Raw genomic sequence first — 14562 nt, forward strand, 5'->3', positions numbered from 1 at the left:
ACCAACTCCTTCCCCACGCCCCACCCCCCTTCTTCTCCGCTCAATCCAAAGTTCCTCTATTCTTCCCTTGCCCTAAACCCATTATGTATCAGCATCCACTTATCAAAGAAAACATTTGGCCTTTGGTTTTGGGGGATTGGCTTACATTGTTTAACATAATATTATAATGTACTTTTAAATATCTGGTAGGTAATAACTGTAGATTAAGAGTAACCACTAATAGTACAAAAATGTAAGAAGTTCAGAATTTCAACTAAAACACTCTTTAATGAACTCCAACTTCTTCAGTTAACAGATCGGAAAGCTGTGGACTAGAAGCTAACATAAACTCAATAGCAATATCGCTATGATTAGAAGTTTGCAACGTTTTAGGATAAACACCAATTAAAATCCAGTGATTCTAATCAAAACTTCTCAACATAACCAGGTTTTCATTGCAATTGAATAAACTATTTTAAAAACAATTCTTTGGGTTGACAAGTCTTTTAAAAATTTTTGTATCCTAATGTGCTTTACAATCTTGGCACATAAAATAGGGACCCAATTTTTTTTAAAGTAAGGAAGCATAATCATTAATTTTTAGGATTGAAAACACATGTAAGTTGCTACATGCTTGTAATTTTTTTATGTATTTGAACATTCCTCTGCTGGGAACATAATTTATATTGTATCAACAATAATAGTAGTTTTTGATTCCCATGTGGCTTTTAAAGAACTCTTTTTGTTGTTTCTTATTGTTTCAGCTTTGGTGATCTAGAGAAACCCATACAGATTTAATACTACAAAAAAAAAAAAATAACACACCTAAAGCATTTAAGTATATGCTGAAAATTATTTACAAAAACCCTGAAATAAGTAGAAAACATTACCTTATTTGAAAATGTCTCTTAATAGAAGCCTCATGATTCAGTTAGAATGTGCAGATTAGTTATTGCACATGTTTATAGGTTGCTGCTTGAAAAGTTCCTGTTTAAGAATTCAAGTCTTGTTTTCTCTCATTTTATATTTTACTTCATAAGTTAATTTTTTCCTCAGGTATCTAATATAACTCATTTTTCTTTTTTGTGTAATTACTGCTAACTTTTAAAAAAATGCATATTTCAAAGAGAAATAATGTTTAAAAGATGTGAAGCAATTAATCCTGGAATGCTGGAACCACTTTTAAAGTATTTTAAGCACATCTGTATTACATTACACAGGGAAAAAAATGATGTATGCATTCTATGGTCTACGGACACGAGGATGGCTGGTGTAGAAAACTTAGGTTATTTTCTATTTTAAGTTTCTTCTCAATATAATATTCCGTGATTCTAAAATTAACATTTAAATTCAAGGGGTAGAGTGATCAGAAAAGAACATATGAAGTTTGGGTTTAAAGTTGTTCTTTCACTTGTCACCTACTTCTTAAAAAGACATCAGGTTTTATAGTAGGCTTGGTTTTTACATTGTGGTAAGCCTTGTGTTTCTCCCTATTTGAAAACTATTGCCTAGAACAAAGTTGGAACATAGAAAAATCACTGTACTAGGGTTCTGAGTAATGTGCTACATACTCAGCTTTGAGTTAGGGTATAAACAATTTATTAATTAAGAAATACCAACATTCGTGAACAATTTACTCTTAAAATTACAGCAGATTCAAAGTGTATCCTGATGAAAGCCTCACTCTTGAACATTTGTATCCCAGTGTGCTTTCTTGAGGGGGAGGGGAAAGGATGGAGTTACAACTGTCAGGATAAGTTTTTCACATATAAATATCACCTGTCATTGGTAGAGATGGAGAAGAAAGCTGAAGAATTCTGCGCTGTACTGGTGAACATGTTCTCAACTTTTTCATCTTTGACTTGAAATGATACTCACATGCAAACATATTTGTATATGCCACTGCTGGTGAGCTAGCTTGCATTTTTCTCCCACCCCAAAATGCAAGTAAAAGCTTACTTATAGCAAAAGAGATGCACCTTTATTCATCTTAAATTTATGAAGTAACAATTTGAGGATTTCATACCTTAATGAATATTTGTATCTAATTACCTGTTACACATTTAACAGTTATATCATAATACCATGACTGATACTCTCAGTATTGCTTAAATTTTATGCTTTTGCCTCATTCAGAAACCTAAACCTTCCAGGCACAGTGGTGCATGCCTGTAATCCCAGTGGCTTGGGAAGCTGAGGCAGGAGGATCTCGAGTTCAAAGCCAGCCTCAGCAACAAGTGAGGTGCTGAGCAACTCAGTGAGACCCTGTCTGTAAATAAAATATAAAAAATAGGGCTGAGGATGTGGCTCAGTGGTTGAGTGGCTCTGAGTTCATTCCCTGGTACAAAAAAAAAAAAAAAAGAAATTATCAACCTAAACCCGTTTTTTATTTTTTTTATAGTTGTAGATGGACAGAATGCCTTTATTTTATTTGTTTATTTTTATGTGGTGCTGAAGATTGAACCCAGTGCCTCATGCATGCTAGGCAAGTGCTTTACTGCTGAGCTACAGCCCCAGCCCTAAACCTATTCTTTCAGAATAAAGGAAGACCAAATTTAATTTTATGGCAATATAAATTTTTAGAAACCATTTATAATTATAATTGATTTTTTATAGAAATATTTTGTAGCCAATTATTTTCCACCATATATTAGAAATTATTTATCATAAGGTAGTTAGTTTGTTTTACTTTTAAGGCTCAAAATAAATATAATTGTGGAATTTTAATTTTTACCTGGTCATTCTTTTATCCAAGATAAAATTATAATACATTAAACATAAATATCATGTAGAATCTTTATTCCTGCTTGATATGAAAATTAATGACTTAATTTAAAGATTTCCTAATGTTAGAATATTTGATACACATTTGATTTGGTTTTGGAACCTACATATAATAGCTCTTTTATCTGTTTTTCTTAGAAGGCATTAAACTTATAAATAATGGCTACTCAGTTAATATCATCACCTTTAAAATATTTAATGTAAGAGATTCTCTGATGTTTGTTTTAGTTATTAGTCATTTTGAATGCTAAGGATATATTTGTTTATGTTTTGCTCTTCTAATTACTAAGATATTATGAACTGGATCCTTATAAAAGTCTCCTAGACAATTTGAAGAACAAAGTGATCATTGAATACCCAACGTTATATGTTGTGTTGAAAGGATCTAGTGATGACATGAAAGTTCTTCACCAAGGTAAGTAAATTTATACTTAGTACTTATTGTGACTCTAAGTACTAAATCATGTGACTGCTCTTATTTCTGTACATATTGTTTTTCCAGTATATTTACAGACTTTTAAGAATTTTTTCAGTAGCTACAATTAATAATATAAAGAACCAGGCAAACAACTGCTGCTTCTGTTGTATTTGAAAGCATATCAGTTTTATAATGTCAACTTTAAATGAATGAATCAAATTGAATATCTGGCTATAATAGGGTATTTTTTTTTTTTTTGGTTTATTGGAGTTTTACATGAAGAAATAAAATAACTGTAGTTAAAACTTTTTCTTAAGACTCCTAAAATGAAGGATTACAAGGTATTTTTAGTATCCTACCTTATAGCAAGGAGCAATGTTGAAAGGAACATGTTTAAAATTTTGGCTGCATTTAGACTAAGGTGGTACCATGTCTTGACCCTTTATCTCTCTTTTTAAGCCCACTGGTTTTATTTTCTTTTAATTATGCACAGAATATTTGGCCATATGGAAAAGTATTATACCTAGAAAAGGTATACCTTTGAGTATATAAAATAACTTATACATAATTATTAACTATTAACTAAAGTTCCACCCATGTCCCACATGGACCATGGAAATGGGGTTCCCCTGGGTGGAATGGGCTGGCTGAGAAATAAAAACTAAGAGAAATAAAATGCAAAAAACCCCACAGAACACAGTAAGTAGTTTCAAAAGCAGGGGCAGGACAGGCAAGCTGATCAGACTGATCAAGCTTCTAGACAAAATGGAGCCCACGACTGCTTTCTTTATATCGGGAAATGTCAAAGGACTTCCATAGAATGTTCTTCTCCAAAAAAGGTTAAAGGTGGGCTGTACAGTCCCTAGCTGGTTACTATGGCCTATTTCCATAGTACTATGAGGAATCTTCCTAGAAGAACAGAGGGAAAGGTCACATGCATTGGGCATTGTATTGCCAAGGTAGAGCCAAGGAAAGTTCCCAGTGCCAGGCCTATCTCTCCCTGGCTTCCATGCCGAGAGACAATTCTCATGTGTTTCTCAGATGGCTTCTTGCACTAAAGTAAATAAATTGTCTTTGAGAGTACAAGATTCTAGAGAAAAAGTAAAATTCAGTAATTACTTTTTTTAAAAGGTAAGGGAGATTATTCACCATGACTAAAAACTATTAGGTAACCTTTTCATCTAAAAAAAATAATGGTATAGGCCAAGTTTAATTATTTTAAAAATAAATAAATAAATAAAACTACAGAGGAGCATGGAATTCTTTCCTTGGGTTGATCTCTGTTTTTTGTTTTGTTTTGTTTTGTTTTAATAGTATTAATTGACATGTATGGTTCAGGTTGTATTGTTGCACCAGCTGTAATAGGTTGTAAGGTGTACTTTGTACATGTGTATGAGCTTTTTTCTTTCTTGGCACAAGTTATTAGAAGAAATATTTTTTTAAGGTGACCAAAATTTTGTCCACACCACAATTTGAAACTAGATTTAAATTTAGCAAACATGAAGTTTTTAATAATAAATTATAGGCCTCTAAATACTATGTTCATTCTTTAATTTGAGAATGTACAATTTTTTTCTCTAAATAAATTAAAAATTTTAGTTTTAAATGATTGGTTTCACTTTTTTAAACTTTAAAAACTTTTTCTTTAATATAATTCATATAATGCTCTCTTTAAATAGCTTCAAGGAAAATTGTTTAGTAATGTGAGTTATTAGCCAGGGCAAACACTGTCTGTGTAAATAAACACAGCACACACGGCACCTCTTTCACCTTGTTTAGGAATACACGTTCAAGAAAGTCTTCCTTTGATGAAGCAACAAGAATAGATACTTGGATAGTGTACTTGTAACCTTAAATAAAATTTGCTTTATTTTTCTGCTTAGTATATGTTTGATTTTTTTACAGGAATACAGGTGACTAGTGTTTTCAGTACAAAGGATTATTTAGAACTGCTGTAGCAAAGAATTGAAGACAATCTGACAGAATTTAAAGATCATACCAGAGTTGTCACATCATAAGTACACACACCTTAACAATAATACCAGGTCTTCCTGTACATGCATTTCTTTTCATAAGCACTTCAAGGTGCCTGTTTCTTTTCACATTCTCAAAGCATTTGATATTCTGTAGGGTGGTCACTTGATGAGGAGGGAGATTATATAAGATCACAGCATTTTCTTTGGAGAGCCTTGAAATTCTTTCTCCAGAAGCTGGGAAGAAATTGGATTTGGATCCTGATTTCATAGCACAAGGTGTCTCTTTTCTAGTTTGGGGGGAAATGTGTTTCTGGGCTGGGATTCAGTAGGTTCCACACTTTATGGTTGTTATGTTTGACGTGATTGTAGGTTGCCATAATTTATTTTTTCAGAAGTCTGCCTACATTAATCAGCAATGGGTGAGATTTTTGTTGTTCTTTTTAAGGGATGTGAAAGGTAAAGCAAGTAAGGTAGCTCTCTAGATTGGAGATACACACACAATTTTGATTAACCCTTATATTAATCCAGTGGGAACTGCTCAAAATGGTGTAACTGGCTTTTTAGGCTCTTGTTTACCAAAGTTAGACTAACAAATATAAATGACTTAATAAAAATGTGCTGCATTTCAGTCCTAAGTAAAAAGAAAATGGAGCCCTGTTGAAAGAAAACCAGATAATTTTAGTAGGCAAAGAAAGAGAAAAATGCTTTGTATACTACTACAAAGCTCCATTAATTTAAAAATCCCAGCAAAATGTATTTCTGATCTTCTTATAAGTCAAGTTTAGAAAATGCCTCTACTTTTAGAGAAGGAATCCACCCAAAACTGATTTTTTTTTTTGTGGAGGGCCGGAGGACTACTGGGGATTGAATTCAGAGGCACTTGACCACTGAGCTACATCCCCAGCCCTATTTTGCATTTTATTTAGAGACAGAGTCTCACTGAGTGCCTCTCTGTTGCTGAGGCTGGCTTTGAACTTGCAATCCTCCTGCCTCAGTCTCCTAAGCTTCTGGGATTACAGGCATGCACCACCCCACGGGGCAAAATTGGTCATTTGAATTAATGAAAATACCTGGTGTAGCAGCTTCCTTGATTAGGCCAATAAATCCTTCACTTTGCTTTTTTCCTCCTTCTCTCTCCTTCCCTCATTCCTCTTTATCCTTCTCTTCCCTTTTAGTGTATACAGCATGGGTAGAGATGGGATCTCAGGCACTTGAAAACATGTGGTGTAAACTTTATAGTACAGTGAGTACTATAACAGTTTATGTAAAATTCAGGGAAGCCATAGGAGAAACCAGTTAACTTTTAATGTCATGGAGGCACTTGAAAGACTGCTGGAGTTTACAAAATTGGATAGAATTTATTTCTTTGCCTTACTCATAGAAAGGACTCAGTAAATACCATTTTTATTGTTGATACAATCTGAAATCTAAGCAAACCCTAGGAGTTTGTCAGTTGGAATATAAGGCAAAGCCCCAGATATGTGGTTCTAGAATCAGTTTTTATAAGTTGTTGGCCCTTGAGTATCTACTATGCCTCTCTGACCTTTATTTTTCTTATTTACCCAGTGGAGATAAACTGCTATAAGCCTTGAGCAAAATATTGTGTATTTGACTTGCACAAAAATTTTAAAGGGTTTTTATGTATTATTTCCTTTTGTTTGTATTGTATACAAAGAAATAAATATAGCAGTTACTCTGGTTCCCGTTTTTTAGATTAAAAAACAACATCAACAACAGGTAAAAGATGGTGTGCTTGTATTGATTGAGCATGGGTTTGCTCTGAATTCTGGAGATAGATGCAGGGAGGAAAGGTCCAGTTTCTGTTCTCAAGAAGCCATTATGAGATAATGGAGCTTCATCTTCCTTACCTTAAGCAAGACAAGAACCTCAAAGGAGCTTTATTTCTACTCTGAGTTTATTTTCCTGTAAAAGGAAGGATATGTCAATTGGCTGTCTAGTTTTCTGTAAGCCCACATTCATTCTTCATATACTGGCCCTTAATTTTAAGTTTAAAAAAAAATCATGGAAAATTTTATTCTAACCACATGTGGCCTGCCTGTGTGATAATAGTGATCTATTCAGTGGCGTGCTTATGGGATTATAACCACACTGTGAGTACCCATTCCCAAATCTTCCACAGAGTCAGGAAGGATGTTACCTCACAATATATAATTGCTACTTTCGGACATCATTTCTCTGTTTATTATGGCCAGAATTGTATATCCCAGCTGCCTGGGACATAACGTGGTTTGTCTATCCCTGTGAGCAGTGCTGTTGCTATGCATCAGAAAGAAGGAGAGATGAGGGAAAAACAGAACAAGCTAAACAGAAACAGTATAAACATTTGACTATTTACTTTTTTTTTTTTTCCAGTGAAAAATGAATCTACCAAGAACCTTGGCAGTGAAAATTGAGCACTTCTTCTGGAAGAAGAAGGTGAAAATTCCAACAGTTGCAGAGAATTATGCATTGATGGGCTTTTGGATAATTGGGGTATTATTAATGGGCAGTTGAAATTTTTTGATTTGTCTGACAAGTACACAATCTAAACCTTTTGTTGACTTTATGTGAGGGCCCTTTTTTTCATAGTATGAACCCCTGTTGAGCCTGATCAACATAGACTTTATTAGGCTTCAAATTTTAATATGTTTACTCCTATAGCCTGGAAACTTTTTGTTAGTTTGATGCATGACCGCACCTAAGATCACCGGAGTCATCAAGTGCATTGAAAGTTGGCATTCTCTGTAGTGGAACCTCACTAAAGAGAACCGTTGTGCTACATACCATCTAGTCAAGGAAAACTGATCTTCTATCAGTTGCCATTCTTGTCTTTGGAGTATACATGCAATTTTTCACCTCTTTAAGACAACTTTTATACTTGGGGAAACTCCCAATATGTTGTCTTGTGGAAAGGCTTAAATAAGTACTGTTAACTACTGTTTCCTATATTCAGTTCATAAAATCAGCATCTCCACATTGTTTGAACAGTCAGTGCTCAGTGCAAATGAAATTGCCGCCTATTCACTCAATGAGCTATGTTTCATGAATTCCATGCCTCATCTCAGTCCTGGTCCACTCTCATTACTACATAAGTGGGTGTTATGATGCCCATATTTGTGCTATGTTTTGCTACATCTAGCAATGAAGAAGGGGAGAATCACTTGGAATTCTTTGATGTGCTATTGAAACGTATATGTGTGTATTTATATATATACATGGCTTAATTTATACCTTATGACAGTTCACATATTGAAATTATGGTTTTCTAATTTTGTTGGAATTTATAGTTATGAAATTGCAATGTGGCTATAAAAGAGGAAAGGATTATTACATCTGTATTGCATCTGTGTATTTAGTGGTTAAAAAACAATGATAAAATTGGACATTAATGGAATTCATTTTTATTTTACAGTTGAAATAAGTTTTAGACCAGAAAGAAATCAGAGGCATTAAAGAGACTTTGAAGGATTAGAAATATGAAAAGGTAATGAGTATAGGAAAAATTAGAAGAACACAAATGTCCATATAACCTGGGATAGAAATTAAAGAAGAAAATCCAAAAACAATAGTGCCAGAAAGACCATTGGTATAAAAGTACCAGTGGAAATGTGCTTCATAAAAATGCATTTTGAGAAAAATATTTACATTCTAAAGCAACTTCAGGAATCTGATGTGATAAAAGATTTATATAGAATTGTGTTGTTTATGATATTACTAGATAGACAGATAAATTGAATTTTAAGGGATTCAATTTTATCCAGAAGTGTAATATGTCTTATTAAAGCAGGGAAGAGGTAGGATGAATTGAATCAAATGTGTTATACAGTTTTTGGGAAAAGTGGAACAAAGTACCCCCCAAAAAACGTGATCCGAATATTGGGGTGGAAAGGAATTTCCAGACGGTGAATCTATTAAGGTACAGTCCCATTTCTAAGAAAAATGTTGAGCTCTATCTCTGCTAGATTTTAAATTGAAAACTAGACAAAACCCAAAGAATTTATCATCTAATTTCCTTTAGCCCAAGAAGAAAAAGAAAGAAAATCCCCCTGCTCGCATCTTTGCCATCTCGGTTTTCTAGAATTAGACCTTTCCAGAAATAGGCTATTTCTCAGGAAAGAATTTAGCTATCAGAGTTCACCTAAATATAACTCTCAACTCATCTGATTAATATACACATTTATTCCTGCAGGTTTTATAATAAACATGGTTTTAGTGAATGATGGTGTCAAAGGTTTGGAGGGGGTAGAATTTAAATAATTCACTGAGAGTCCTACAAGTTTGTAGTGTTAAGACTCAATTTCTTTTTAAAGAGGCCTTCTCCTTTTGAATTCTTTTTTTTTTTTTTATGGATACAACACAGTGCCTTTATTTTTATGTGGTGCTAAGGATCCAACCCGGGTCCTGCCCGTGCTAGGCAAGCGCTCTACTGCTAAGCCACAATCCCAGTCCCTCCTTTTGAATTCTTGACAAATTCTAGTGAGTAAACAAACTCCTTGACACACATTAAGTTCATCGCCTGCATTTTATTTGTTAATCACATTTTAAGATGAGAAAAACTTCACCTCATCTTTATTTTTAAACAATGATTTTCTAAGGGAAAATAGACTCTCCATAATCATTAATTATTACATATAGGATTAGTAGCCATAAATTATACAAATCTTCCATCTGTTCCTATTATAAATATAAATACAGAGTTACTATAATAGATATTTAAGATTCTAAAGTATCATTGAGCCAATAGAGCTAATTTGTTTCCCTATACAAATAGTGGGATCCATGTTTTAAAAAATATGATAAAATGATAAGCATATAACTGTTGCACCAGAAATTTCCTTTATATATTATGTTTAATTAGGTTGAAATACACGGTATATTGTACTGAATTATCTCATGTTTTACCTGATTTAATATTCCTAAATTTTACATAAAGATTTTTTTTTTATTTAATTGTACATTACTGCACTACAATGTGTTAAGTTTATTTTCATGTAGATGTTAATGCACTTTGGAAGTAGGGGGTTATGCTGAGGGTCAAACAAGAGCCTTGCATATGCTAGGCAAGCACGGTAACACTGAGCTATACTGGCAGCCCATTAAGGCATCTTTGATTATTAACCAATCCTCCTTCAGATGTTAAGTTATAGAAACTCAAAATATTATCAGCATAAAGAATAACTTGTTGGCTTATTTTTAGGGAAGTACAGGCATTACTGTATCCAGGCACCCAAAGAAATCATTGTACTTTCGAGGCACAGTGGCACATGCCTCTAATCCCCAGCAACCAGGAAGCTGAGGCAGGAGGACCACAGGTTCAAAGCCAGCCTCAGCAACTTATTGAGGCCCTACACAACTTAGCAAAACGAGATCCGGTCTCAAACTAAAAAATCAAAAGGGCTGAGGATGTAGCTCAGTGGTAGAGCACCCCTGGGTTCAATCCTTGGTACTAAGAAAAAAAAAGAAGACATCTTACTATCCCTCACACTGGACTCTGGTTTTGTTGTTGTTTTGGTTTTTTTCTCTAGATTGGTTTTCTCTTCCATGAATACTTTCTCATTGGGGATGTTCTGTTTGGAGTAAGGGATAGTGTGGTGAAGGTGATAGTGACAGTTTCAGATTTACTTCTTGATAGTAACTAAGTCATAACAGTAAGCTATATAAAATTTTGGAGAACTACTTTGATTTTGCCTCTATTGGATCACATTCTGAGCTGATCAGGAGAGGAAACTTCCCCAGAGAAAAAGGGAAATATTAGAAAAAAAGGAGCAGGTAAAGAAAGATGGTTACTGAAAATAAAATTTATAGTTCTTTATGATACCCTATTGTGAGTAGCAAGAAGCTTTTTATAAGAAGTAAAATTAAAAATTAACCACTGGACTGGGGATGTGGCTCAAGAGGTAGCATGCTTGCCTGGCATGCCCAGAGTGCTTGTTTCAATCCTCAGCACCACATAAAAATAAAATAAAGATGTTGTATCCACAGAAAACTAAAAAATAAATATTAAGAACTATTCTCTCTCTCTCAAAAAAAATTAACCATTATGGGCTTTTTTTCTTCTTATCTATTTGTGTTTGACATGTTGCTGCTAGTTTAACTAGATGCATGTAGCACCAATCCATTTCCATCACCAATTTGGAAAATTTTTCCAGTTTCATCAAAATTGGAGAAACTTGCTAGGTGTGTTGGCACACACCTGTAATCCCAGCAGCTCTGGAGGCTGAGGCAGGAGGATTGTGAGTTCAAAAACAGCCACAGCAACTTAGTGAGGCACTTAGCAATTCAGTGAGACCCTGTCTCTAAATAAAAATAAAAAAGGGCTGGGAATATGGCTCAGTGGTTAAGCATCCCTTAGTTCAATCCCCAGTACCAGAAAAAAAGAAAAATATTGGAGAAACTTGGTTTTGAAATTAGAATTGTAGGTAGACGCGGTGGTGGTGGTACACATGTTTTATCCCAGAAGTTTGGAAGCCTGAGGCAGAAGGATTGCAAGTTCAAAGCCAACCTCAGCAAGTTCAAGGCCCTAAGCAACTTACGGAGACCTTATCTCAAAATTAAAACATAAATAAATAAAAAGGGCCAGGGATTCGGCTCAGTGGTTAAGCATCCTTGGGTTCAATTCCTGATCCAAAAAAAAAAAAAATTAGAAAGGAAGTTTTCTTCAAAACTGAAGACTACGTAAATAAAAATTAGCCTTAAAAAAACTTTTGGTGTTCCGAACATCACTTCAAAGTATTTTCTTTCAACTTTGGTAATTAAAAACTATAAAGTATATGTGCATGGTTTTTCATTTTGTTTTGTTTTTTTAATGAACATAATGTAAACATTTTCCATTCTAGGGTGTGGGGGACTCCTATTTTGAACTTAGAACCAAATGCATCCTTTAGTCTTTGATAAGTGACTGTACAACTCTACTTTCCAGTTTCATATTCTTGTTGAATAAAGTACTCACAATCCTTAGCCTGACCTTTGGTACCCCCTATATAACTTGGGCCTAACCTAACTTTACAGCTTCCTTACTTACTCTTTCTTTCTTTTCACCCCCTAAAGGTCCATTTTCCCAACACCTTTTATATCCTTTCTCCATTATGTCATCTTGGTAGTCTTGTCAAAAATAGTTTACCGTATGTCTGTGGGTTTATTTCTGAGTTCTCTGTCATTATTTAATATGTGTTTTTATGATAATGCAATGCTATTTTAATTTTTATAGTTCTGTAATTTTGTAATGTAGTTTGAAATCAAGACGTGTGATATAGCCAGCTTTGTTCTTTTTTCTTAGGATTGCCTTGGCTACTTAGAGTCTTTTTCAGTTCCATATAAGCTTTAGGACCTTTTCCTTTTTCTGTGAAAAATTCCATTGGAATTTTGATAGGGATTGTATTGGATTTATTTTTATCTATTTTTTTTTTTTTATGTGGTGCTGAGGATTGAACCGAGGGCCCTGCACATGCTAGGCGAGTGCTCTACTGCTGAGCCACAACCCTAGCCCCATTCCAATTGTTTTTTCTTTTATTTATATATGACAGTGAAACACATTACAATTCTTACTACACATAAAGAGCACAATTTTTCATATCTCTGGTTGTATACACAGTATATTCACACCAATTCGTGTCTTCGTAAATAATACTTTGGGAGAAAAGCAACTGACCCCGACGTGATATGAACACGCAACCTAACCCACTTGAATCAAAGTGTGAAATGTGATATATCAAGAACTATGTAATGTTTTGAACAACCAACAATAAAAAATTTAAAAAATAATAAAATAAAATAAAACCCCAAACCAAGTTCAAAGAGCAAAAAAAAAAGAAAAATAATACTTTGGATAATAATGATCATCACATTCCACCATCATTAATAACCCCATGTCCCCTCCCTTCCCCTCCAACCCCTCTGCCCTATGCATTGGATTTAAATACACTACTTTGGATAGTGTGGGCATTTTGACAGTATTGATGATTGCAGTCCATAAAGTCTTTCCATTTGATATAATGCCTTCAATTTTTTTATCAGTATTTTATAAATTTTGAGTATGTAGATCTTTCACCTCTTTAGTTAAAATTATTCTTAAGCATTTTATTGTTTTTTGATGCTAATGTAAATGGAATTTTTAATTTTTTCAGTAGTTCATTGTTAGTGTACAGAAATGCAACTTTTCCCCACCTCTTTTGGGAATTGAACCCAGGGTCTCGCACTTTCTGATTTTCAATATACAGGATCATGTTATCTGCAAACAGTATTTTGCCTGTTCCTTTCTGATTTAGATAACTTTTATTTAATTTCTTTTTCTTGCCTAATTGCTCTAGCTAAGTATAGTATCTTCTAATACTTTGTTTATTAGTAGTGGTGAGAAAATGCACCCATGTTGTCATTATTCATCTTAGAGAAAAAGATTTTCAGCTTTTGGCTACTGAGAATGATGTTACCTGTCATGTAAAACCTTTATTGTGTTGGAATACATTTCTCCTAACCTAATTTGTTGAGTTTTTATCATACATTGATATTCAGTTTTGTAAATTGCTTTTTCTGCATCTTTTGGGATAATCATAGAATTTTGTGCTTTATTAATGTGGTGTATCACATTTATTGATTCATGTTGTATTGCATCATCTAGCATCCCAGGTATAAATCCCATTTGATCATAGTATTGATGATCCTTTTAGTGTGCAGTTGGATTCTGTGTACTAGTATTTCATTTGGATATTTGCATAAATGATCAGGGATATGGCCTTTAATTTTGTTTTCTTGCAGCATAGTGTCCTTTAGCTAACTTCAGTGTGCGGCTGATGTTAGCCTTGTAAAGTAAGTTTGACAGTGTGTCTTCTTTTCAGGTTTTTGACTGAGTTTGAGTAGAACTGGTATTAATTATCTTTTAAACATTTGGTAGGATTTGCCAGTGAAACCCTTTGATCTGTGATTTTTTTGTTGTGAAATTTTTTATTACTTCTTTAGTCTTGAAGGTTAGAAGGGAGGGGCATGGTATTGGTCTGTTTAAATTTTTTTTTCTTGAGTCTATTTTGGTGAATTGTATACATCAGAAATTTATTCATTTCTTATAGGTTAGCCAGTTTATTGACATATAGTTGTAGTATTCTTTTATGAGCCTTTGTATTTCTGTGATATCAGCTATAATATCTTTTATTTGTAATTTCATTTATTTGGGCCCTCATTTTTTCCTGGTTAGTTTAGCTAAAGGTGTATCAATTTTGCTCATCTTTAAAAAAAAAAAAAACAACTCGGTTTTGGTGATTTTTTTTTTTTATTAATTTTATATTCTTTTCATTTATTTCTGCAAGACTCCTCATTTTTCCTTTTATCTACTAACTTTAGGCTTATTTTGTTCTTTCCTTTTTAGTTCCCTGAGGTATACAGTAAGTTTTTGAGAACTTTTTTTTTTCTTAATGT

General features: G+C 33.7%; 1 protein-coding gene across 4 annotated transcripts in view; it reads left to right on the top strand.

Annotated features, from left to right (window-relative positions):
* The window catches only part of Znhit6 (zinc finger HIT-type containing 6), a 67227-nt gene extending 55028 nt beyond the window's left edge, over positions 1-12199 (top strand). For all 4 annotated transcript variants that reach the window (XM_015504739.2, XM_015504740.2, XM_048814988.1 and 1 more), the window contains 2 exons: positions 3054-3178; positions 7531-12199. In XM_015504739.2, coding sequence (XP_015360225.1) covers positions 3054-3178; positions 7531-7571 — 166 coding nt within the window. In that variant the 3' untranslated portion in view covers positions 7572-12199. The remainder of the gene's footprint in view (positions 1-3053; positions 3179-7530) is intronic.
* The last annotated feature ends 2363 nt before the right edge of the window (positions 12200-14562 follow it).

Source organism: Marmota marmota, unplaced genomic scaffold, assembly GCF_001458135.2.
Source record: "Marmota marmota marmota unplaced genomic scaffold, marMar, whole genome shotgun sequence".
Lineage (NCBI taxonomy): Eukaryota > Metazoa > Chordata > Mammalia > Rodentia > Sciuridae > Marmota > Marmota marmota.